Source organism: Canis aureus, chromosome 24 (assembly GCF_053574225.1).
Source record: "Canis aureus isolate CA01 chromosome 24, VMU_Caureus_v.1.0, whole genome shotgun sequence".
Taxonomy (NCBI): Eukaryota; Metazoa; Chordata; class Mammalia; order Carnivora; family Canidae; genus Canis; species Canis aureus.
The window spans coordinates 5,699,919-5,726,705 of NC_135634.1; the positions used below are offsets into that span (position 1 = coordinate 5,699,919).

The window sequence follows — 26,787 nt, forward strand, 5'->3', positions numbered from 1 at the left end:
AGTCATTAATAAGTCAGTCCAAGAATATCGCAAATTGATATTTGTGTGAGCAGGGTGCTGAACCAAGTGCTTATATTAAGGATTACAGAAAATGTGGAAGATGTGGTGCCAAAGGCAAGAGTTCAGAGTAGATAATATATTATGTATATATAGATATAGATATGTTATATCTATGTCTGTCTCTGTATATATAAAACTCTAAACTCTCTCTATGAATTCACATATATAAGCTATATATATATATAGAATCACCTAACACCAAAAAGAATGTAAATAATGCAGATATATATATATGTATAAAATGAAAAAGTATTAAGAGTTTACAGAAGAACCATTATAATGAATTACACTTAGTAGAGGAAAAAATGTTTTGGAACAGGTGATTTAGACCCATGTTTTGAAGAACAAGAGAGGCCACAGGCCTATAAGAGCAAAGCCCATGCCTAGTTTTGCTTGCCATCTTTCCCCACCTCTTGATATAGTACCTGGTCCACTATAAACATGCAGTCAATAGTGACTGAATAAATGAATAGCCAAATGCTGAAAGAAGGAAAGCCTAGATTATGTAAAAGAGTAAGCATGTAATGCGAGGGAAGTAGCAATTTATTTTCCTGTGTGGAGCCAAGAAATAACATGCAAAATGATGGAAAGGAAAGAGAGAAGGAAAATGATGAATGGCGTTGAAGTCTTGCCAGGAATTTGGGTTTTAACAGATAGTAACAAACACTTTATTATCCCTTCATTCATTTATTCCACAAATATGTATTAAGCATCTACCGTGTGCCAAAGCACTGTGCTGAGGGTTCTGTAGTGAACAAAATGTACTCTGTCTTCATGGATCGGGCAGCCTTTTCAACATGAGCTAGTAAGTGGTGGCACATAGTTACGGCTCTGGTTATTGTTATCTAACGGTATTTAGCAAAGGGGAGCAGCCTGACTAGCTTCCATCATAGACAGCTCCGGCAGAGAGCAGAAGCATTCGTTAAAATAAGCCTCAGTATGAAGTATGTCAGAATCACAGATGACTTGAAGGCAGTAAGGAGGATTTAAAACTTAAGGAAGAACTTTTTGCCTGGAAGGTTGTCTGGGATTATAGAATGGTCAATTGAGTAACAGTGGAACCAGACAGAGTTTATTTACGGGCCCTCGCATGACTCCAGGACTGTCAGATTCCTCGTTTTGGGGTCTGAATGATGGGCTAAGAGGATAAAACTCTTGGCTCAGAAAAGAAAAAGAAGATGATGTTTATGATTTTTTTTTTTTTTTTGGTTTTTCAGATTTAACTTGCCCTTTGACATATGTCCCTAGAGCCATGGCTGAGATCAATTTTATTAGAAACCAACACCAGAAATAAAAACTTTTATTTAGGAACAGAACTCTGGGGGTCAGATGATACAGCAAATTAATTTAAGGGCAGATGTGGAAACGAATGAGACCTCAGAGCAATACTTTCAACAACAATGTTTAATGAGAAGACATTGGTTACTTTATTTCTGTAATCTTAGGAGTTCTAAGATCACCACTTGTAACTAGATCTTGGCTTCATTTTCCATTTACCTCATTTTTTTCTTTTTCTCCTTTTTTTCATTTCTTTTCTTTTCTTTCTTTTTTCTTTTCTAGGATGACGGCCTCCCAGAAAATGAACATCAGCTGTCAGTAGCTGGAAAGATAAAGAAGCATTTCAACACAGGCCCCAAGCCGAATAGCACAGCAGCCGGAGTTTCTGTCATAGCAGTAAGCATCTGAAATATCCACCTATAACTTTTTAAAAGCAATCCACCTAAGAGACAGGCATTACTCAGGAGATTCCACCCAGAGACAGCAGAATGGGTCATTTCTTTAGACAGCTCAACCATCTAATGCACTGGGGGAGGTTTGGGGCTTATATGTATTATGTGTTTTTGCTGAACATTTCCCTAGGAATCGCATCATTATCCAACACCTCCAGGGTGTCTTGCAGTATATATTAATTTCATGATTTATTTTTTAAAGCAGTAAACCTCCCCCACAGTGGACTCTGTGCCAATGCAAACTTTGGGGCTCTGAGAAAAAGAGTTCATAGTGTCCTTTTGCCAAGGCCTGGAAGAAGAGGGAAGCTAGAGAGACAACACCGCAGAGAGAGATCGGAACACTATAGATCTTTGTACAAGACCCATATGAAAGCCAAAACATAGCAGAAGGCTTGCACAGTAAGATTTTCAGCGAAATTGAGTTGTTGTGAACACCCAAAGAAATAATGGTGTCTTGCTCCTTAGAAATTCCTGTTTTTGAAGTTGAAAGTCTTTTTCCATTTACCATTTTACTGATGTGGCTGCACAAGGAATTTTTTTTTCTGTTCTATACATGCAGACATACACTATATGCAATTTGATAGCAGCTCTAGGCAAAGATTAAATTGGGCAGAGAAATAATGAAACCTTATACTTCCTGGTGTCATATTCTAGAGTAAATATATTCAAGTCCCCGATTACTTGAGTTTTTAATAATTTCCTCTTTTTTTAGAGTATGTAAATTTTAACAGCATATTCAATGTGGAATCGCTTGAGCTGTTTTTCTTTTCTCAAGAAAGAACTTAGACACTGCAGTATCGAATTTTAAAAAGTATATATGCTGCGAAACAGTACCTTATGCTCATGAGCAATACTGAATGTTTCACCACTTCTTCGGGTGTTTTATTCTCTTTTCCTTTTTTTTTTTCTTTTTTTGGTTGTACTAGAGCTCCAGATAAATGAAAGACAAATAAGTGACATATTTGATACAATTCATCCCAGATCTGGGTTACTAACTATTTGATATGAGCTTCCAGAATTTGCAGGTGGTACAAATGTATATACACTTTCTTGTACTGTTTGCATTTCATGTTTTTTGACTGAACCCTTTCAACATGAGTTATGAGTGAATAACTGGCTCATGAGCCCACTCACGGTGTTGAATAGAATGTAGACTCTTTCAGATGCTACTCAGTGCTGCTGAGGGTTTTAAACTGCCAGTTGTTCTTTTCGCCCTCTCTCTTTAGTTTGTTCTAAGGAAATGCAGTGTAGAAGTACATTGTCCATGTCTTTATAGATGTCAGTGTTCTTTGTTATCAGCTAATATTCAGCCAGTAATTTTTTGGAATTAACAATCTTATGGTGATTCTCAACTAAACCTGACCTTCTCTACTCTGTTTTCATCATTCATTCAAGATATGTCTATTCCAAAATGTTCAGTTCCACAATTTTCTTTTGGAATGGACTGCCAGCACGCTTTTCCATGAAAAAGACTGCTTTCCTGCTTCTGCTGAGGGCTTACAGCTGCTAGAAAGGGTGCTTTTCCACCTTTGTCATTTTGTTTTTATTTTCGTTATTCTTGGTCTTTTATTTTAATTGGTCTTTGGTTAAGTTTGCCTTGGTTGCTCAATAATGGTTTGTTCACAGTATTCTGGGAGTCTTATAATGATTAAGGGCAAGAACTTCAGGGCAATTTTTTCCAATGGATAGACAACACAGATTTGAGAAGAAATCCTACTTTAATCAAACTGGGATAAGTTTCAAAACCTAATCCATCTGAGTTTATTAAAACTTTATCTAAGTAGATCTCAGAAAACCCCAACTAGTATTTGAAGATCAAGGTCTACCGATTTTTCCCCACTGAATATCATGATTGGACTATCCTGAATACAATTCCATGTTGGTTTCTCGGTTCATCACTAACATGTTTCCATGGAAACTGTACAAACTAGCAATATACTTATAAATTGTGAAATGGACTGTGTATGGCTGAGTTACACATTAGTTGTGTGCTTATTGAATCTTCTTTATTCACTACAAAGATAAAGAAAAATATCAAATTAACTCAGACTCAAAATAATTAACTATTTGGAGAAATATCTGGAAAAGTGTCTGTCCACTCTAAAGCACAATTCACATTAGTATCGCTAGTATTTCAAGCATTAAAGAGAGCGCAACTATAAATTTCACGGGTTGTATCAGGAGAATCTGGCCTGCCATGATTACGCATTTATGCATCCTCTCCAGAATGCTTTTCTCTCATAAATATGCACACCCTCCATTAGAACCTGGGAGAGGTCACCAGTGGCAGGACAGGGCTGGAGATTAAAAGTTGGCCAGTTTGGCTGCTTTCATGACTAACTTTCAGAATAGCATTGGATAAGTCAATTTATACTCCACACCAGTTTTCTCATTTTTAAAGGCCAAAGACTAAGTCTCAGGGGACTATCACAAGAGGAGGGAACCCTGGCATTAAATGATTAAATGATTACATGACAGTTGACCCTTGAGCAACACCAGCTTGAACTGCACAGGTCCACTTAGATGTGGATTTTTAAAAAATAAGTACATACAAGACTCGAGTGTATTTTCTCTTATGATTTTCTTAATGACATGTTCTTTTCTCCAGTGTGCTTTATTTATACAGTATGTAATACTTATCCAAAATATGTGTTAATCGATTGTTTATGTTATCAATAAGGCTTCCTCCAGCTAGCAGTAGGCTCTCAGTAGTTCAGTTTGGCGGGAGTCAAAGTTATACATGGATTTTCGACTGTGCTGGAGGTCAGCATTCCTAACCCTCTCATTGTCCCAGAGCCAACTGTATTCCAATTCAAATGAAGGTTTTCCTGCAAAAGAATGATATTCTGCTGTGAGACAGAATATGAGCAGTAGGTAGAAAGAATTTCCTTTATAGATGGTACATTCTGTAAACACCATTTGACAATTTAATAATGCAATATAATTATTAATTCACCTTAAGGAAAAATTCCTTTATAATTAATATAATTTTGTAATGGCTTCTATTGATGTAGAAAAAACTGACTGCAGCATAAATTTCATTCAAACAGAATTTTTTCCCATGGACATGCATGCTCTCCCCAGAGGCTGTAAAATAATGCATTGTATTTTAAACTGCCTCTGTATTTCCAACTGATTGGTTGGAAATTATATATACCCTTTAAAATGAAAAATTCTACTATTAAGACTGTTGTGTTAATCAGCTTGTATTTTTCAGGAAATCAACAATTAAATCATTAGCCTATAGCTGGCACTTCTCCTTCCTTAGTTAGAAACCTAACTACCCACTGGAGATCAGCAATGCTTAGAAAGGAATTCATGGCACTTCTTTCCTAGAGTGACAGAGGAAATAGAGCATACTGTCATAACAAGCAGGATCTCGTCACAGAAGTAATATGTGACATGAGCGTCTCTTAGCCTGCGCTCACGGTTCTGAAGCTCAGTGTTCTTTGTTTCTGTTGTCATTTTTTCCTTCTCTGCTTTCCACGCCCTACATCATTAAGACCAAAGAAAGGACAAATGATAACTTTGTATTAAGGTTGCAAGAGGTCCTCCAGTTGGCCAGGAGAGTAATTACCAGTAGGAGGCTCACCAGGATCATCCAGCCCTTCTAAAAGGAGAAAGGGTGTTCCGACACTGAGGTCAGGCAACATGATTAGGTGGGAGCCCACTGCAGTCCTTGGAACTGCAACACTGCCTCTCAGAAAGACTCCATTGTCCCTTTACTACCTTTTGCAGTAGTTGGGGGATAAACGCGCGTGTGCCCGCGCACACACACACACACACACACACACACACACAGGCAAAACAGAACAGAGAAAGGGAAACAAAAGGTTATTAAAATGCAATTTATAGACATAAAATGGAATTAGAGATGACATTTTAACGGTGGACTTCTTGGGAGCTGAGGGAGGGAGGGAGGCGTTATTAGATTTGCTCAGCTTGATGAAGAACCGATGACTAAGATGTCAGTTCCAATTTATTTTTCCTCATTTAATTCTGTTTATTATTTTAACTGATAATTTTCCTAATGCTTTAAAGTTCTTCTTTTGCATTTTGCTCATGCAAATAGAGCACTTTAGTCTAATTGAACAAATCCATACTAATCGGTGTGCAAATAACTGTGATTCTGGGAAGCTGAGTTGTACATGAAAGCCAGTAGCACTAGCACATCCCCGTGTGTCCTGTTATGGGACACTTTGCCTGTAGATGGCAACAGAGGACTAGTTACTAAGTAGCCAACTCCAAGGACTGAAACAGAAGCGTGGGACTTCATATGACTCCCTAACAGCAAGGATACTTGGATTTTTTTTTTCCCCTAAATGAAACGAAATGCACTTTTTTTTCCCTTTAGGATTAAAATCTCACATTGCTGTTCCGTGAACACTAGGATAGCCTAGTTTGTAATCAGAACACCAAATCCTCCAAACAGTTTTTAGTTTGAATGCCTGGTTCGCCGGCATGGCATGTATTTGCAGTGCCTTTGTGAATTCAGAAGTAGGAACTGTCAGCAGGGCACCAGTACCACACTTGAAAGCACTCATGAGCGTCTCTCTAAAGAAAAGCATGCAAGTTGCATCCTTTCATGGGCGGAATCGGGGGAGTGGGCATATAGCATGATTACTGTTTTCCAATTTGGGGACTGAATCTTTCATTCCTAGGTAGCCAAAGGCTAACATCTTATTCCAGGATGAACAACTTTGAGAACTTACCCTGTCTTCTATTTATTGTACCTTTTGTTAATCATAAGCACTTAACTGTACATATGTATTTTTAATATACAGTGAAAACTCTTTCCTTTTATTTTCTATATTTTCAGGGAGAAAACTTACTGACTGTTTTATATCTTTTTAGTTCAGAAATGTAATTAAGATTCACCTTTAAGAGTAGCTCTGCTTTTGAAGATTAACTCTTAAAGAAAGAAATCCAAACTGCTGTGACTTGTGAGGGTTCTTTTCATCTTTTATTTCATATTTATGAAGCCCTCAAATTTAAGCCTGATGGGGTAGGATGGGGAGGAGGGAGTCCAATCTGCTTTCTCTTAGGTGGCTAAAACTGATTTCAGTACTTTATTTAATTGTAAAGCATTTTCCATTCTATGGCATATGAAGAGGTGTTTATATCTTTTGAAATTGAGAGGACATTATTAAATGTGCATTCAAAACCTTGTCTGACAAATTAGATCTATTCTAACAAATTGGCCTCCGAGATATTCATGAGGGATTAGTGTCTTTTCTTGCCTTTTTATTTTCAATGTGCAGATTTAGGATATTAGCTAGTCACCCTACAGAAGAGGCATCGTAACTATATCTCAATATATAGTCAATGAAGAACAGCTTGGTCTGGAGTCGTAATTCTCTAGCACAATGTCGATCCACTGAGTTGCCCCCATTTCTCTCTGCTCAGCTGGACCACGGGTTTACCATCAAGAGATCAGGGTCTTTGGACTACTACCAACAACCAGGAATGTATTGGATAAGGTATGAGATGGTGCAGCTCAACAGTCAGTGTTTCCATGGCAACGTGCTGGCAGTCTCCATTAACCAGTTCCTTCAGTGGATAAACATGCTTTTGATTTGTTATCCAGTCCATATGCTGCTTTATCAGTTTCATTTTAATCTTGATTGAGATGCCACACCCCCTCATTCCTTTTTTTCACCCATTATTCACACTGACATTTGCCAGCTTTCTTTCCATTGCACATGCTCAGTATCAATTTTCCTTACAGTTAAAAGGACAGTATATTTAGCATTAATGCCAAAGCCTTTTCCTGATGTTGCTAATTAAAACAATGATTTCTGGTGCTCTTCTGTCCCTTAACAAATGGAAGAACAATAGTGCCTTCGCGTATGTTCTATAGAAGTATATACTGTCATTTTAAAGTCATCAAGCCCAACCTTGACCTTACTAGATGGATGAAACAATGCATTTACACGTTAGCAATAGAAGCTCCTCCAAGTACAATGAGCTATAGAATGCATTGTGTGTGTTGGTAAGCTTGTGTTTTCAAATTCTCCACCTTTTTGTTTTGTTTTGTTTTCGTTTTATTGTTACCTCCCTCCCCCCGGAAATCCCTTTATGTACTAGCTATTGCATGAATTTATTTTACAGTATTTTGTAACTGTCAGATTACTTAGCTGGCTTATCTGCAGAAGCAAAAGGGACTGTGTATGGGAGGTATCGATTTTTTTTTAACTGGGTTAAGAATTCTATCCAATCATTTTCTATTCTAGTCAACTGCCCTGGCATTTTCTTCAAGGGGCATTGTTTGTGTCTCTTAAAGTTATCCACAGGCAGGATGGTTTTTGATGATTTGAAAAATTTACTCTGAGAAGTCCCAGGGAACTTTTCTCCTCCATGTTAATGTTTCTGAAATGATCTCCTGGTAAAGCTCCACATCTTCGTGTTTGCTCAGAAAAATTTCCTTGGTTTTGATATTTGTTTCCCCCAAATGATGAAGCCTCACTGCAGTTATGTGGTAGCTACCTGATTTTTTTTCATAGATTGGCCTACTAAATTTTACAAAAAGAGAAGTGTATATATATATATGTGTGTGTGTGTATATATATATGTATACATATACATATATGTAATACATAATTTTAACCCCCAATTAATTATTCCTAATTTTTATTTCTATACTCAAAACAAAGGACTTAAGGAAGCAGTAAAGGGCACACTTTGACAAATTATTCAATATATTAAAATCATGATAATTTCCAAGTCTATTTAAAGCCAGAAAACTTCTAAACTTAAGTGAAATGTTTTACAATCAGTTTTACACAGAAGCCTGTTTGTATCTTCTAGACTGATAAGCATGCAGGTGGTGCAACAGAACCTTTTTATTTACTTAAGTAAATTAACTTTATAAGCATAACAAGACCTTTGTTTTATTTTTAACCTTTTTGGAGGAGGGATTAATCGTGATTTGCCTTTATGCAGACTCTTCTTTTGGCTTTTTAATGTAAGAAATGGTCCATCCGTCTTTTACTTTGCACTGAAAAATAATCTGCATTCAGAAGGGTGCAGCTATCACGAATGCACGTCTCAATGAATTCTCACGAATGGAACACACCCCTGTAAGGAGCCCGCAGATCAGATCGGGCACAGAACATTTCTAGCACCTCCAGAGATCCCCTCCTGACCTCAGGGCCCTTCCAGGAGGGTCACATAGGCCCAAGGGTAAACCCTGACCCAGACTCTATCAACGTTAATTAGCTTTGCCTGGTTTTGTACTTTGTATAAATCGAATCACACCATGCTCCGCCCTTTTTTTTGTTGTTGTTATTGTATGCCCCCTAACCTCAGGCATAGTAGTCAAATATATATGAGTAAAGTTGATATACAATTAAAAATATGCATCAAATATGTCTAATTACAGTTGTGCGTATCCGTTTAACAAAAATTGCACATAAATTAAATCTAATTTCAAAAAGAGAGCTGCAGACAATTACATTGCTAAATTTGTGGGATTAAGGGTGGGAGCAAAATGCCAAGTAAACACAATAATTAATAAACGTAGCCAAGTATAAAAAGGCCATTTGACTAAAATCCTAGTGATGGTTCCCATCAGCAGACAAAATGACAAGTTCCTGAATAATGGGCAGGAGCAGATGGGAGATAATCTCTTTTTTCTTCCACACATAAACTGCTCTGTTTTCCAGCTGGGGGCAGTAACAACAATGTTTATAGTTAATGTTGTAGTAAACAGCACACCCAGTACGTAAAGTTAAATTGGAGAACGGATGCTAAAAACTCATCGGCATATATGCTTAATTAGGAAGTTTTATAATGCCATTTAGCCTCAGAACGAACACACTCTCCTCCCTGATTGCAAATGCTTGCCTTTTATCTCCACGGAAGTGGGAGCATTTGTCTAACTGTGGTGGCAGCCAACTTCCAACATAAACAATCATTACAGGCAAATATCCCCGATCCCAATTGTTGTGTTTACAAGTGCTCATGGCTGTTTTCACTACTCTGAGCAGATCACTTGAGAGTTGTGGTTGCTTTTTGTAAAGCAGCTCACTTCAGCCATAGGCTGGAAAAAGCATCTCTTCAGGGTGCCCAGAATTGTCATGTCCCTCTTTAATAGGCTTTATGGTGTTGGTGGAGAAATGGTGGGGGCCCATTTCCCTCTTTCTCCTTCATTCTCTTGCCTCTTAACAGAGAGTTCCTCTCAGGCTGTAGCTAGGGGAGTAGCCTCCTGCTTGGCTTATTATTCCAGGAGACCTGGCTCCTGTCACTTTGAGTCCAGAGGGGACACTCCCCCAGGAGTGAGCTGCCTGGGCCATTCCACTCCCTCGTGGCTTTACTGCGAGCCACTGGAACGCACTTACATCCCATTACATTCTCCCCCCGCTGAAGATGCATCCTTATCCAAAGGGGATGTGGTCACACATATCCTGTGCCTCTCCCAAGTGAAGCTGTCCCTGTGGCAGGTGCTATGGCACACGGAGAAGAATCCTGCATCTTCTGTACGCAGAATGAGGCAACAGGCAGAATGGAGTAACCCAATTAAATAAAACAAATATCACAAGACAGAAGCTAAAAATGCTAAATAAGATAAAATGCGGAGATGAGCCAGGACAAAAGAGTGGTTGAGTTCCCAGGCATGATGGGATTAAAATGTGCATATTGGATTCAAGCACCATCCTGAAACAGTGAGTAATGAGGCAGAGCGGTGGCAGTCGTGCGCAGTCTTTGCAAGGCTATTAAATGTTGTCATGCTCGGCTATGATAAAAAGAATGGGGTCAGTTAAATGCTTCTGGCTTGGTGCAGGTTTGAAAGGAGAGTTCCTATGAAAGCCAGAGAGGAACCCCAGCATGGTGTCAGAAGGGCTCCCAGGCCAGCCCCAGCCAACAGCCAAATGTCTACAGCAAGTTCCATGCATTGCAGGTTGTTTCACTGCAAGTTGCCTTGGCCTTGCTCTGCCATTGAGAAAGCTCTCCCTGATGAGTGTCAGAGCACTGCCAGAAGGACGAACAGATGCCTCTGTTCCAGCAAGGTATTAACCACCCTCGTCCACGCCAGCCCTGAGACTCCCTCTGTAACAAGAGTTGAACACATAGGAAAGGCGTAGATTTAACTTCAAAACCACCCAAACTGTGATTACAGAGAAAAAGGTCAGGGAAGTAGGAAGTTTGGTTTTGCAACCTTTGCAACCTTTAACCTTGTTAAAAAGTGAAGCCCAGAGACTCAAAAGATGGGCAATACCCGGCACGGTAGTTCCACGGATGGTATTGAGAGAAGTACGGAAAGAATGAAGCATCTGGGTTATTTCACCAAGTCAGACAGGTTGCTTACTGTTGGGGATTTTGTTCCTTATTATTTTCAAAGACCCCTTTAGAGAGGATGCCAACCATATCTATCTTTTAAAAATACAACATACTTGTTATTGAAGTGAGAAGTTGCCATGGCATTCCAAGACTTACTGATCGGGTATAAATGGAAGTGAGATTTTATACTTCTCCCCCACCCTCAGTGATTCAATATTGATAAAAAATTTAGTGGTATTACATTTATTTTTGACCTTGCTTCAGAATCTCTTTTCCTCTTTTTGATTTTAAAAAAAATCTGCACTCTTCTCCGTATTTATTCCTGCCATACTTTAACTCCAGATGCTCTCAGTGATGTTCACTGATATGATATAGATTTTATTTGGTGCAAGCATGTAGGAAAGAATTGTCGTGAGGAACTTAATCATAACTATTGGCACACTGTTACTCTATTAAGAAAGAGCATAAGTCGATCTGCTGAAGTCAGACAATTCTCAAATCCATGTCAGCCACATGACACTTGTAGAAAGCAAAAAGTCTTGAAAATTGAGATGAACTGAACTCGGTTAAAGATTGGCACCATAGCATGTGGGAAGTTTGTGATTTTGCTGTCGGGAAGCCCTGGTTTGAGATCCAGCCTGTTGTACTTCCTGCAATGTGACCTTAAGCAAGTTACATGTTTTTCTCTGATTTTCAATTTCCCCATCTATAAACACTAGGAGAGTATTACCAACCTCCCAAATCTGTGGTGAGGATTAAATGAACTGCCTATGCCAAAGTGCCTTCACAGACCCCAACCCAGAGGAAGAACTCAGAAAAGACTGCTTGACTCACAGGCTCTCCTTCACTTCCAGGAGAAAATCATCCACTCCACACAGACAGATTTTCCTGAGAAAACTGATCTCACTGCAGATCAAAGCATTTGTTATTAAACTTGAACATAAACAGGAGTTCATCCCCATCAGAGCATCTTTTTTGATGCTCTGATGGGAATAAACCCCTGAGTAGTTTATATGTTGTATTATTTATGAGCATTTGTGGCATTAAAGTTTACTTAAGGTAGTATATTACCAAATATCCTAGTGAAGTGTAAGTTTTGAATGCTACCCTGTAGGGCAGTGATTGGCAAACCACAGTCAAAGGGTCAAGTCTAGCCCATTGTCTATTTCTGTAAAGAAAGTTTTCTTGGAACACATTCATTTATAAATTGCCTATTGTTGTTTTTCCCAGACAGTGGCAGAGTTGAGTAGTTGGGTCAAAGAATCCTGTGGCCTGCAAAGGCTAAAACATTAACTATTTGGCCTTTCAAGGAAAAGTTTTTCGACTCCTATTCTCAGGAGAAATGTTTCCAAAATAAAAGGTACCATCTTGTTAAAATCTGTATCTCTACCATCTACTGGAATGCCTGGCACATAGTAGGCCTTCAATAAATATTTGTTAAATTAATGCATAAATTATTGAACTGAATAATCAGGGAACCCTTAATATAGAGGAACCTTAATTTTGAGTATAAAAGTGTTTTTGAAGGATTTGGAGTAAATTACAGTTTGGACAATCAAATTACACATGAGATGTTCTAGAATAGCATTCCATTTATAGCAATCCAGGAGTAAGTCTCTAAAGCTAAAAAGTTATTTTTTGTAAAAAAAAAAAAAAAAAAGGAATTACCCCTAACTTAACCTGCTTAGTAAATTCTAAATTTTCGTAGATTTTCATAAGATTAATTATGGCTGTGGTTGTGCTTTAGGTTACTAGTATGATGTAGGAAAAACAAGATGGTAGCTCAGTTTAGCTTCTATTGTAAGGAAACTAGCGTCTGTAGAGCAGAGGAAGCACATGAATTTTATCCTCTAGAAGCCTAAGCTCAGCAAGTGGCTATAATTTTAACCCTCTGGTGGGAGGCCATCAGAAACCCATTGTAGACAGCAAAGACAATTTGGGATTCCATTAGGAACGGAGCAGCAGGAAGAGCCTGTGTTTGTAGAAGTGATGGAGAAGCATGGGGGCAGCTCTGCCCCGGGAGGTAAGGAAAGCATTTAGGAGAGTCACACCTAGAAAGTAGCTTAGAAGGCTACTAGGTTTCATTCCATGAGACATTCTTTTTGCCATTTTAACAATCTTAACTTCAGGGAAATACCATGTCATAGATCCAGATATGTGGTGCAGTTCCTGGCACGACCCCAAAAGGATATTAAAGCAAAACAAAACAATTCGTAATAAGTATGACAGTAAGCCAAATAAAATAAGGAGGATGGATATCTCAATCGATTTGCCAGTTTAATTTTACTAGCATACAAAATATTTCCAGAGTGGCAAGCAAATCGTAACTCAGTCCCTACAGAGTGAGGGCAAGCAAGGGAAAGGGTTCCTGAGATTAATGCCCAACAGCTGCATCCTCAGTTCAGTCTCCTTGGTGGTATGAATAATGGATGGGCTAAAAAGCAAAATGCACAATAATGTTCTTTTATTAATGAAATGAAGACTACTTGTGATGGCTAGCAATAAATTAAGAAAAGCAAAAACGGAAAAGCAGTCAACGTTTGCCTCTGAAAAATGCAGTTACTTAAATCCAATAATTACTGCCATGACAGAAAACATTGCCTCACAACTTAAATGAGGTGCATCTCTTGCAAGTCCTGCACATATACTGCAGAACAGAATTATTTTTGATCCATAGACTGCAAGGCCTATTGTTGGCTAGGAGATAAACATAACCCCATTAGAGTAGATTAATGGTGATATTAAGCATATTCATAGTGTATCTTAGGTGCAAGTTTCCCTAGGGATCACGTACTGTACCTCCCCTTCAGTCTATGGACCAAGAAACTGGGGCTCAGTGTGCTGAAGAAACATGTCCAAGGATACATAATCAGCTGAGCTAGGACAAAAAACTAGGTCTCCTGGTTAACCCCTACTGCTGCTTCCAGGGGGGTTGAGTGGAAGCCACCAGGCAAGACAAATATTGCAGACATGTGGGTGCTGCACACTAGGAGAAACAAAGCTGAGGTTCTAGTTCATTCTTGATGCATTCCTGACTTTCCTTCCTCATCTTGTATTTTCCCTTCAACATCGCATAGATAGGCTAGATGGGTATGTCCTCCATATTTATGCTAATTTCCAAATGTAAGGTCAGAAATAAAGACTTAAAATATCTGAGTGCTCTTTGGAGGATAGTATCATTTCATTGTAATAGAAGAGGCCACTGATCGAATTCATTAGATGTCTCTATTGTTGGACTGTGTTTCCTCAGTAGGACACAAGAATTCAGCAAGGAAAGAGAACAATGTGCTATTCCATAATTTTAAAAAGGCATTGCTGTAAAACTATATGTAATTCAACTGATAATTTATTTCCCCCCGTCAAAAAGCATCCCAAACATCATTTTTCCTCCAAAGTGCTGCATTATAAATTCTGCACCCTTTCAACCATTTCTGAAAGTCTGTGTTCCTCTTTATCAATTACCCAAATTCCCAGTATCAAGAAAATAGGGTCTCTTCTTCCTAATGCCTATCTTCATAAGGGAAAGTCGTCCCAGGCAAGCATTGTCTTTCATTCATGCATGCCTGGTATTACAGCAAGCTCCGAAACCTGATGGTAGTTAATTTCTCTAAGATTTCCAACTACTGTGTGTGCACCCAGCTGAGTTGCCAGGTAACTGGCATTATTTTAACAATCCTCAGTTTTTACACTTGATCCAGCAGCTCCTATGGACACTGTGATCCCCAAGAGCTTACAGTCTGAGATAGGAACATAGAGTTTCTTCTGTGTAGGACAGGTTTATATTAGTTTCTCCTTATCATTTTCTTTGGTCAATTATTTGTACTGTATACCAGGATCCCTCCCCCAGTACACTATTATTTAACTGTAACTAAGTACACAGGAGAGCTGTCATTACTGGGTACATATTTTAAGTAACTAGATTAGAGCTTCATCTTTGGTTACTGCTGGTCAACTCCAGAATCTCAAGAGATTTCTTGCTCACCTCTAACCTGTGGTAATTAGCACCAAAATGTGATAATGCAGGCTTCAGATTCTCTTACAAGTTCTTAACGAAGTGATAACTTACTGAGGAAACACTTGGGAATTTGATTGCAAGTTCATTCATATTGGTTCTAACAAACCTACAAACCATGTGCAAAAGAACTAATAAAATAATAAATTTGTTAGGATTTATTACCTTATCTAAGGATAAGTCTTAAATTTTAATGGAACATAAAGGCTATACTTGAGGATGACTTTCCCTTATGAAGATAGGCATTAGGAAGAAGAGACCCTATTTTCTTGATATTGGGAATTTGGGTAATTGATAAAGAGGAATGCAGACTTTCAGAAATGGTTGAAAGGGTGCAGAATTTAAATTTGTAATGCAGCACTTTAGAGGAAAAATGATGTTTGGGGTGCTTTTTGATGGGGGGAAATAAATTATCAGTTGAATTACATATAGTTTTACAGCAATGCCTTTTTAAAATTATGGAATAGCACATTCTTCTCTTTCCTTGCTGAATTCTTCTGTCCTGAACTACAAGTGGGGAATACAGAATTCAAGTGTAAAATTGGAAATGTACATACTTTAGAGGCAAGTTCATTTTATAGCCACAATTAAAATTCTAAAAAAATATGATATGAGAGTGCTTCCTGTGCTGAGAATTTCACAATAAATGGTTGTTGAATAGATAAGTATATGAGTTTAAGGACTATTAATTTAATGTGATGTAACCATTTGGTCACATATCCTTAAATATTGACTTGTGATACCTTTAAGTTCTTACTCTTTTGTATTATACAGTTGGTTTGGGTTCTCATTTTTTTGTTATTCAGAAAGTACACAATCATCTGAAATGGTTTAATTCTATATTAATTAAGAAATATTTAATATGTCTCTAATATGTGTGACACAGTCTGCTAGGCATTCTGGAAAATGCAAAGAAGTTTCAGTTTCTACCATTGAGGAGCTCTCATGGTATTTGGGACATATGTATAGACAGATAATTAGGAAGCAAATGTGCAAAAAGTGCCAAAAGTTTGGTTAAGACAATACTTGCCTGAGGAATTTAGAAAGAGAAAGTGTGATGCAGGAGGTGAAATTTGATCAAACCTTGGAACGTAGATAAGTTTGAGTGGACAGGAAGGAAGAGAAGTATTTCAGGGCAGCCCCTGTGGCGCAGCGGTTTAGCGCCATCTGCAGCCCAGGGCGTAATCCTGGGGACCCTGGATCGAGTCCCACATCAGGCTCTCTGTATGTGCCTGCTTCTCCCTCTGCCTGTGTCTTTGCCCCTCTCTCTCTCTCACTCTGTCTCTATGAATAAATAAAAATAAAATCTTAAAAAAAAAAGTATTTCAGATAAGTGAGCACCTTGAGCCAAGATGTAGGGCAAGAATGAAGTGTACTCAGAGACATATCAGTTAGGACTTTTTTGATTGTAGGCAACAAACACCCAAACCAAACTGGCTTAAGCAAAAAGGAAATTTATTATGTCATCTAATCTGAAAGGTTCCAGGGTTGGGTCTGGCTTCAGTGACGGATTGATTCAGCACTCAGTCATGGCCTGGTTTCCTTCCATCCCTCTACTCTGCCTCCCTATCTTGGCCTTAGTCTGGAGCTGCATATGGTACCAGGATATGGGAAGCAACTCCAAGCCTACCATTCTTCCAAAATCGGGATTCATTATAAATATGAAGTCCTTGTGAAAATCTCCTTGTGTCCTGTTAATTGGGTTGGATGCCCATCCTGAACCCATCATGGATATTGGGGAATGCAGTAAGCTCACACTTGCTTCTGGGTCATAAGCCCATCCTTGCCCCACTCTCAAAGATGAGAATATGGTCATCCTGACAGGAACCACATAGTACAGGAATGGGGCATGTCCAAAGGAAAACTGAGGTATGGTTAACTGTAAACAGAGTGAATGGATGCTGTGTAAGAAAATCAAGTGTCTGCTAATGGAGAATAAGTCTACAGGTCATTTTGAGTAATTACAGGAACTAGACACTGGAAGTTTTTCCTGTAAGCATGTTGTGAATGTTAGGACAAGGAGTTGGGCTTTACGAGGAATGGTAAATAAATTGGACCTGCGGATAATTGACCTGTCAGCTGTGTGCAGGATGGATTGGGGGTTGGGTGCTCAAGAGGGAGATAACGTGACTTCTGTTGTACTTTCCCATATTTCAAAAGCTGCAATATTTGCAGAGTATCTGTTGTGTGCTTGTGAACTATGGAGAATACAGAGAGGATGCCCAAGACTCGATCTTGCCCTTCAAAGAGTCTACAGGGTGGCAGAGAAGACAATGAATTGGAGGCAGTTGTGGTGTAGGCAGGGTGCACAGTGATAGCAAGACTAGGTTTCATGGAACACAGAGAAGGAAGACATTCTTAAAAGGAACCATAGTTATGGAGCTGGAAGCCAAGTGAGCAGGAACCCAGGGAAGAGAGGTCTATAGACAGTGACCTGCTCTGGAACATCTTTGAGAGCAAGTCAGTTGGAGACCCAATCATTAGTTGTGTGGCCTTTGAGAATCTGGGTAGGTAGGAAACTGCCTCTCTGTTATCAGACAGGCCTCTCTTGGAGTTTACAGACTCAGAATGGGATTGTACTCGCAGTGGAGCCTGGCTTGCTGTCTCTGAAAGAGAGGGGTTCTCTGGCCATCAGCCTGGGAAAGCCCTGGTCTTTGGGTATTTGGTGTTGCCTGTGGTCAGTGTCTTCTCTCCAGCTCACTCTGGTTGGGAACAACAGAGTGAGCTACTGGTATATGGTGGCTCCATTTTATTCTATTTCAATAGACTTCAGAATAAATGGGAAGAAATTGCTTGGGCCTTCTGCAGGAGGAGAACTGAGTTCCCTTCCTACTTAGCAGTGCAATTCAAGCAAGTCTTGGCACATGCCTGGGCCTCAGTTTCCCTGCCATTCAGGCAAATCTCTGCACATGCCTGGGCCTCAGTTTCCCTGCTTGTAAAGGCAAAGCCTTGGACAAAGAATGCCTTAAAAATTCTCTCTGCCTATAAATCCTACAGAAACAACCATCACACCCTTATTCCATGACATGTGATCATGACATGATCGATTTCCAAAAATAACTGAAGTTACTGGTTAGTGGCACAACTGAAAGCACTGGAGCATTTGAGCACCAGGGTTCATCCACAAAGGGGGCAAACATTTAGAAAGTTGCTAACTAGAGAAAGTGGCAGGAGTGGTGAGAACTGACCTGTCAAAGGGCAAGGGCAAGTGTTGTCCAGAGAGAAGTAAGTAAGGGAGAGAATGTGGTTGCCCTTATAAGGATCTGGAGAAATGAAAGTGAAAATAAGGGGAATGGAACCATCCAAGCCTGGGCTCAACATTGAGTGCCACCAGCCCCTGCATAAACCAGCTTGCAGTATTTATAGAGACAGGGCCCATTTCAGTGGCTGCAGCCAAGAGCATGACTTGCAGTAATTGAGTAGATTATGGGGAGACAGTAAATATGGAGAAGGTGCCAAGGAGAGGAAGGAGGAAGGGAAAGTGCTCTAAGTTTGGATGCGAGCTTTGTTTTGCATGTTTTCCTCTGACCTGCAGCTCCTTAATTTTAAAACTGTATCTTACATCCAATGATAAAGGGAAAAAACAAACAAACACCTTCCATTTCTGAGCATTTCAGCCATTTAAAAAGCATTTGCACATCCTTTTTTACCTACAGCAACTCTAGGACAGCGGGAAGGGGTTATTACTATTCCTTATTTAACTGGGAGCTTAGTAAATAGTTCAGCCGGTGATGGACAGAGCAGTCAGAATTCCTGACTACAATCCCAGTGTGCTTTTCTTCCCCACCCTAGAAAGCCTCAGTCCATGGTTCAATATTTAGTCCAATGCCAATGACTTTTTCTTTCTCAAGAAGGTAGAAATAGAAATATTTTTTTATGACCAAGAGGAGAGTTTATATTACTCTTGGATTAAATACAGAATGGTTTTTTATGTAAGTCAGACTAAATAGACGCCTGTTTTTTTACAAACATTCAACTTTACACAAACAGAACATTTTCAGTTTGCTTTGAAAGCAAAATACCATGTGTCGTAACTCTACAGTGTTTTAAATAAAGTTAGGAATTTGGGTTTATAACGCTGAAAATATCACAAAATCCGAGGGTAGAAGACCAAGAATTCTATATGTATATGTGTCCTCTAAAATTCTGCAAGTGGAAGAGTCAAAGGTAGACCTGTCAACAAACCAGTTATTGAATCTCTGTATTAACTGCCTAGTGAAAGGAGAAGTGAATTATTAAGGTTTATCTCCCTCATTGATTTGTAACATTGTTTTTCAGTATGCGGAGAGTTTTTAAAGCAGAGCAGTTCAGCCTAACAAAGCCATTTACTGTACTGGTTCTACACATTGGCACTCTTTTTCTCTTTATTACTTCATTTTGGAACTTTGATTGGCCTATTTCAGATCTAAGATTGCTCTAATGCTATACTGCAATTGTACGAGGGGCTTAGTTTTCACTTTGTTCTCAGAACCAGGCTGGCTATAAATTTATCTCCGTTCTTTGAAGAAGCTAACAGTAAATTTTCAAGAGGAAAAATGGTGGTATATATCCCTACAGAGGAAAAGTAATCTCTTAAAAGCAGAATAACCTCCAGGCTACATCCTTTTAAAGAGAGACTTTCAAACAAGGACGCCTTCAACTTTTATATGTCTTCTATATTTTTCTTCAGGCTTTGTACCTACTCTTCTGCTCTCTGTGTAAGGTTTCTCTGTAATGACCCCATTCCTCCCCACACCCATTAAATCTGTAATGAAGTCATGCCGTTCCCAATTCTGATGTCATAATAACTTCCAGAGCTACAGCTGGGTAGCACATCCTGGAGATCATCTGAGGTTTCATCAGGAAAATGAGGCATAGAGACCCACAGTTGAAATACCTACAAAGTTGGGTCTCCATTCCATAAATTACCGTGTGCCCTGGTGAAAATGAACTTTGTAAAGTTAAATCCAGGGGAAGGTTTCCATTCGGCTTAATTGCATTCGAAGCAGTTTGAATTACAGGGGTTGGTTTCATTCAAGTTAAACCAGTCCTTCCCAGAGACTGAGCCATACTCCCTCATCAACAGATAATAAGATAATTGCGAATGAGGAGGTGCTAAAATAACGGGATGAGCTTGTGGCTCTGTTTCCATGTCTGACAACCTCATCACCTTTCATCTTTATTATACAGCCACCTGGAGCTGAATGTTGATGAATGAGGACGCCTGGCGTCCTCACATGTCAGACACACACGCCTGGGGCTCCCATTCACCAGGGGCTCTCTAGCTCGCCTGGGAGCTACCAGAAGGAATAGATGTGGAGCTTGGGGAAGGCTGGGGAGAGGTTGAACCCACGACATCATCCATCCTGCCTGTGCCTTCTGATGTCATGACCAGGTGCTCTTAAGAGCTGCATTGGGAGGGAGCAGAAAGCTCCCCAACTGTGGTGACTGTCGTCAACAAAAGTGAGCCATAATGGACAGTTAAGCTGGCCAGCCTATTTTTCAGACCTCAGAAAGTTCCAGAAAGTGTTTCTTTCACCACTTCCTTCAGCCTAATTGTCCTCTTTCTCATTTTATGCCCCTGCTAGACCACCGCTCTTGATAAGGAGAGGCAGGTTTTCCGACGAAGACGCAACCAGGATGTGAGAAGCCGGTACAAGGCCCAGCCAGCTCCACCTGAACTCAACTCGGAATCGGAAGACTACTCCCCAAGCTCATCTGAGACTGTTCGCTCCCCGAATTCGCCCTTTTAATAAGACCCTTTTACTCAAAGTCCTGGCTTAACCCTTTGAGACTCTGAGATTTTTTTCCAAATTAATGTAAAACAGTTTCATCTGATCTATCTAGCACTCAATGCTTGAATGGCAAAACAGAAAGTGTGTTTTCTGGTATCTTTGTAGCGATTTCTCTTTGCTGAGTGAGATGACCACATGTTGTTTGCAAAGACGGCAACTTGCTGCTAATAGGGTCCTCAAAGGGTTAAGGCTAATTTGCAACTTTTTTAAACATAGAAACAATGAATGTGTTCTTCAGTCAAACTAGGATCTGCAGTATGTAATATAGCACATGTTAACCCTCTGAGTGCATAGGATTTTATGGAGACCCCTGGAGAGTTTTTCAGGCCTTTGGATGTATACACACACATTTCTTGATTTTGCTGCAGATCAAGGGATGTTACTAGATGCTGAGATGTCCAGACAAGAAGGACATCTAGAACGATATCTTGCTTGTCATTTTTTTTTGTGGGTTTAGAATATAGCAGGCTTAAAACTTAGACATAAGACCTCTCTTTCTTCTTCACAATCCCATTATGAAAGGGACTTTTTTCATTGAGAGGTATGACTTTCAGTTGCTGTGAGTCCTGCGTCCCGAGTGGAGGCAGTTGGGTCTGGCCGACAGCCTGACCCAGGACGTAGATGGCGACATCCCCCCCCCCCCCCCGCCCACCACCATATCACCTCCACATGAAGATGGGCTGGTGATACCCCAGAAATGCTGCTTCCAAATCAGCTGCTGCTAGTGCCAGCACAGACCCTCGGGAGTCACCATGCCCTGTCCTGTGCGTGGTGAGTGAGGGACTGCCTGCTCAGTATGAGACGTCTACAGGAAAGCAAAAACAACTGGTGGAAAAGAGCAATAAATTGCCAGGTGCTCTATAGGGCTGGGATTTCAAACCGAAAGAGGAAACAAGGCCCCATTCTTTTTCTCACCTGCTTTGCGAGCGCTGCAGTCTTCAGTGTGAAATTCACGTAGGGTATAAGATCCATCCAGAGGAGTGCTGGGGCACAGGAGCCTAGAGCCAAGTGCTTTGCAAGGTGGCCAAGGAGAAAGTACAAGGGGAGGCACACTCCAGAATGTTCTAAGAATGGGTTTTAATAAAATAAACTATTGGTAAGAGAATTCCATGGGCACCTTTAGGTTTACCTATTTACAGTCTCCCAGGAAGAACCGGATGGAAGACCTGAAAGATACCCCTGAGAATAAAACCTCTGTTCCCTGAGATGACCTTTTTATACCACTGTCTTTAGCTGTCTAGAGAGATATGTTGTTTTTTTTCCCTTTGGGCCAAGTTCTGTCTAAGACCTGTGTTTTCACTCCTGTTACCAAACCTTTCTGCCTAGCCCTATATCCCCAGTAAGTTTCTTCTAGAACGTGTTCCATTTCAGCATGGGGGCCCACAGCCTCCAGTGTGTCACTGTAATGCGTAGAGAAGAGGCTGGCCATGGCATCTTGGAGGCCAGGGTCCAACTCAAATGTCCTGCTAAGGTTTGCTCAGCTCTATGACCCAGGAAACAACCAGTGAGTGATGTCTCATGAGATTTGCAACTGGATGGCTAAATAGCACTTACTATCTCTGTTCTGAATATACTTCAGTATCTGAAAGTCTTGAAATTCGTATAGTCGGTTATTTTCAAACACGTTGGTCTTCAATTGCTGCTTTTCACTCTTCAACTTATAAACTATAGTCTGTGTTAACATACATTTTAAAAATCACAACACGTCGTGACTTTGCAACAGAGTTTCCCCAGTTTTTTTTGCTTTTCCACATTTTGGTTTATCTCTTTGGTCCATGTTGTCCTGTCATATAAACAGTAGATCATTTATTGAGAGTTTTCTCCCCTTTTAGAGAGTTCTGAAACGATAGCACACAGCATCAGAAAGTAGCACAAGGCAGTTGGGTTTTTTTGGGGGGTGGGGGGAGGAGAACACAGAACACCAGGAAGGGTGTTGATGTGTAGGTAGATTCCATATTAGTAAAATACCTTGAACTGGTCAGAGGTCACTGCTTTCTCTAGAACTATAAAGCAAAGCACTATTCTAAGATTAAGGAGTAGCTATATAGCTTGGCCTCAACTTTAAATGCGTGAATATGAAGAATCCTATGGACAGAGACCTACCTGCAGAAGTTTGTCACTTTCATTTCTTTGTCCAAATTACTGTTTTTCCGGTGGGCATTACATATATTGCTATAGCCTCTATGTACAGAACTTACAGTGCATGGATCAGGCCTTTTTCTGTCCAAGTCTAGGGGGACTGTGGATCCTGTAAAGCTGTGGAGTGTTTCCACACTGCAGAGGAGTAGCTTGGAGGAATGCGGGGCCCATTCAGCATAGGGATCCTAGCATATCACTGTAGAATTTGAGTGATCTATGCTGTATAAACAGTGGAATGTGACCTGTCAAGTAGAAATATTGAGTAATCAGATGGAATGCAATCTTCAGCATTAAGCTATTGAGATTCTGAATGTCAGAGATGTACTCAGAGGGTTAACAGACAAGCACAAGGCATGCTGATTACATTGGTGTATCCAGACTGCTTTGCTTTTAGCCAGTGCTTTCAAATTTTTTTCACGACATTCTTGGGATAGTTCAAGTTTGAAATAATTAAGTGGTGGTGTTCTTTAAGGAATTTCTATAACCAAATTGATCTTATTTTTTATTTCACTTTATCATAGAATAAATATGTATCATTATGGCAGTGTATCTCTGTAATTATCGATTTAATCATTGCCACAGTGTTTCCATATATTTTTTTTCTAAGTATTTACTATAGCTCTTATGGTGGTGGCCTGGTGATGGGGACTGTCTTTCATTTATTGATACATGACCAACCAGATGGTATTTTCAAGGGAATTTTTAGATACATCTTTTTAGTTGGGTAGTAGACTAACTAAAGAAGAACTCCATGACTTGCATCGTGTAAATCATCTTGGTAGATGAGAACTGTTCCTATTGATGAAGACATTGTAGCAGAAATCATTTTATTCGTCATAATCAATGAATATGTGATTTGCTCCACATCATTAGAAGGAAAAGTAAGATTTCAGTCATTGAAAATGTTTTTACTGTAGCCCTCATCTAACTAACACGTGGTGCATATTAAAATAAGCAGAGAAAAAAATACAAATAAACTGCTGAAAACACTCAGTGTTTTGTATTCAGTGAGACCTTCCTGCAATACTCAGTACCCCCATGGGTGGTGGTTAACAGGCCCGTCAGATATTATTGAAAGAAAGCAATATATCCATGAATGAAGGCTAAAATTGCAATCCTTTACCCTTTGAGGCATATTTCAGTTGGAAAAAGAAAAGAAAAGAAAAATTGGTTTAGCTTAGAGGGTCATGGAGCTACCGTATGACCAAGGCTCACACACATTAAATCACAGTTGTTTGCTGGCCAACGGTGCCCATTAGACGACTCTGTACCCCACGCTGAAGTACGATTGTACTTGAGGGACAGCTTTCCTAATATTATTGTGTTGCCTGCTAGCCCTTCTCAGGGTAAGGATCTGTCAGCATTTCCAAGATAAACTTCTGTTTTCAAAGGTTTTTAATTTGACCATAAAAAGGTGCCCCAGGCTAAAGTTTGCTATATAGGGCCTGTTCACTTCCTTTTCTGCCTAATTCTCCCTAGAAAAGGGCAGCAACAACAACAAATTTGGCATGTCCCCTTCACTATAATTGCAGAATTGTGGAAAGCACCAAGAAGCAAGATGGTGGTTTCAACGTAATGATTCATTTGGATGTGGGTTTAAAAAAACACTAATGAGTCACCTGGCATTTATTGTAGATAACATATCTTTTCTATAATTTGTAAATTGCTATTTTTTAAACTGCTACATGATTATGATTATGATTTTTTTTTCCCAAAGATCTTTAGGAAACTTGACGTTTTCAGTTCAAAAGTTAACCTTTCCTGGATGTTATCTGCCATTTCCCTTAGGAGTTTGGGAAAAGTACTCTCAGACCTACCCTTACTTTGCATGTTGTGATAGAGGGTCAGATATAGGCTTCTTCTGAAGATGCAGATTTCTTTATTCAATCATTAGGCTTCAGGAAGCCATTCTTATCTGTTGGGGAAAATAGTGATTAAAAGCACTTCCAGAATTAACATTTTGTCAATTCAAATATGGTAAGAGCATAAATCAACACACTTTATACTTTTTTTGGTTTTTCAAAAGCAAATAAATCAACACAACTTGAAGATACTAAACATCTGATTACTGCAAATGTGCTTTAAAATTGGCTCAATGGTGCTTATACATAAAACAGTAACAAATGGGGTTCCTAGGACTGTCAGAAGGAATCTTTAATTTGTATGTAATTACATACTCGAGGAGGAGGTGCTTTTAAGCCTGTCTTTTATTTTTTAATCATCTCAAATATGCAACCATCCATCCAGTAACATTAAGGGTCGTAAACTGGTGGGAAACAGGAAATTCAACGTAGAGGCTTAGAATGCCTCTGGTTAGGGTGGATTTTTTCGGTTTTGTTGTTGTTGTTGATAGGCTTCAACACTGAGGCTGCCGTGATCATTTTTCAGTGATCAAGCTTCTAACTGGCAGGTGTTTTGATCATGAGGTTTGCAGTATCTTGCCCTAAAGGAAGAGCGATCGCTATAATTAAACCATACCTGTAAATTTCTTCAGCATTCTTTTTTGGTCAACTGAAAAGAGACCCTTAATGTTGCTTTACTGTAAAATTGTATATTTTTGTCTGTGATATACTTTATTGATTTAAAGTAAATAATAGTTCTAAAAGCCTTCACTGTCGGTATTAAGAGAAAGTAGGATTTTAAAAGTGATGATAAAGATGCTATAATGTCAATTCATTCCAGTCCAATCAAATGTGGTAAGAAAAAGACCTTGAATAGTTCTCTAGGGACAATTTCTCACTTGCCATTGACATTAATCTTTGATGTATGCTCAGAAAAAATAAAAAGAAATTGAAACTGGTCCAAGGTTAGAGTCATAGCCTTGATAACTATTTTTTTAATTTTATTAGGAAATTAATAATAGCCTTTTTCATTCTGGCTGAAAGAAAATTATTAAAGGATTAGTTGGGTGTGAAATTAAATAGTATTTTGCTCATGCATACTAAAAAGGTGGGCTAGGTACTTGATGTGTTTAAACAAGTTTCTGAAAGGTTTCAATTTGGTGCAAGAAAAAAATTCAATGTTTCCTTTGAAAATACTGAATTTATCAATTGCTGCATGGATCAGATGGCATAGGTTAATCTTTGATTTTCAGAATCTTAATGAAATAACTTTTGAACGATTTGTATCCACGATTAAAGCTGGAATGAGATCCGATTTTTCCCCTAATCTCTCAGTTTAAGCTAATAAATGTAGGTTAATGTGGAATGAAATCATCTGTGATATATTATGTTTATTTATCTCAACTGAGCTTTTTTGATGTTGCCTGTTTTTATGTAAAACATGTTCTTAAAGTTAATAAAACAATAGTACTTGGTGTATGAACTACTATGTAATACCCTAGCTGCAGCGTCCACTCCTTGATTCTCTTTGCCATAATGGAGTAAAATTTCATTTTAGTTCAATTCATAATTGACACATTCAGTCCACGAAGGAATAACCCAGCTGTGTTCTTGGGGGGAATTCTCTCTATGCAAGGCTTTAAAAATTAGTCATGCGGTCAGAGAATAGCTTTCCCACATGTCCCCCACAGCAGAGTGTATATTTCATGGGCATAATTCAAAAACAACTATTTCAAAAATGTCCCTTTTCATATATTACCTTCCTGCCTGGGCCAGTGACTTGGATAAACACAAAGAAATCAAATACCATTCAGCCCTATTCTATCCTGCAACCTATGCACAGAAGCTCTCCTGAGAAGAGTGTTGTTTTATCCACTGACCTGTAATCAGCTGCCATTTTTATAGCAGTTCCCCATTAGGCATTTCACATGCAATATTGACCATCGAGAACA

The 26,787-nt window shown here is 39.3% G+C and overlaps 1 protein-coding gene across 8 annotated transcripts in view; it reads left to right on the forward strand.

Moving 5' to 3' along the window:
* DCLK1 (doublecortin like kinase 1) overlaps positions 1 to 26,318 on the forward strand; it is a 341,902-nt gene extending 315,584 nt beyond the window's left edge. For 4 of the 8 annotated variants that reach the window (XM_077868080.1, XM_077868081.1, XM_077868079.1 and 1 more), the window contains 2 exons: positions 1,621 to 1,734; positions 20,649 to 26,318. In XM_077868080.1, the coding sequence (XP_077724206.1) occupies positions 1,621 to 1,734; positions 20,649 to 20,813 (279 nt within the window). In that variant the 3' untranslated portion in view covers positions 20,814 to 26,318. Of the gene's footprint in view, positions 1 to 1,620; positions 1,735 to 7,196; positions 7,271 to 20,637 lie in introns of all 8 variants that reach the window. The other 4 variants (XM_077868083.1, XM_077868082.1, XM_077868087.1 and 1 more) reach the window with 2 other exon arrangements.
* Positions 26,319 to 26,787: the final 469 nt, after the last annotated feature.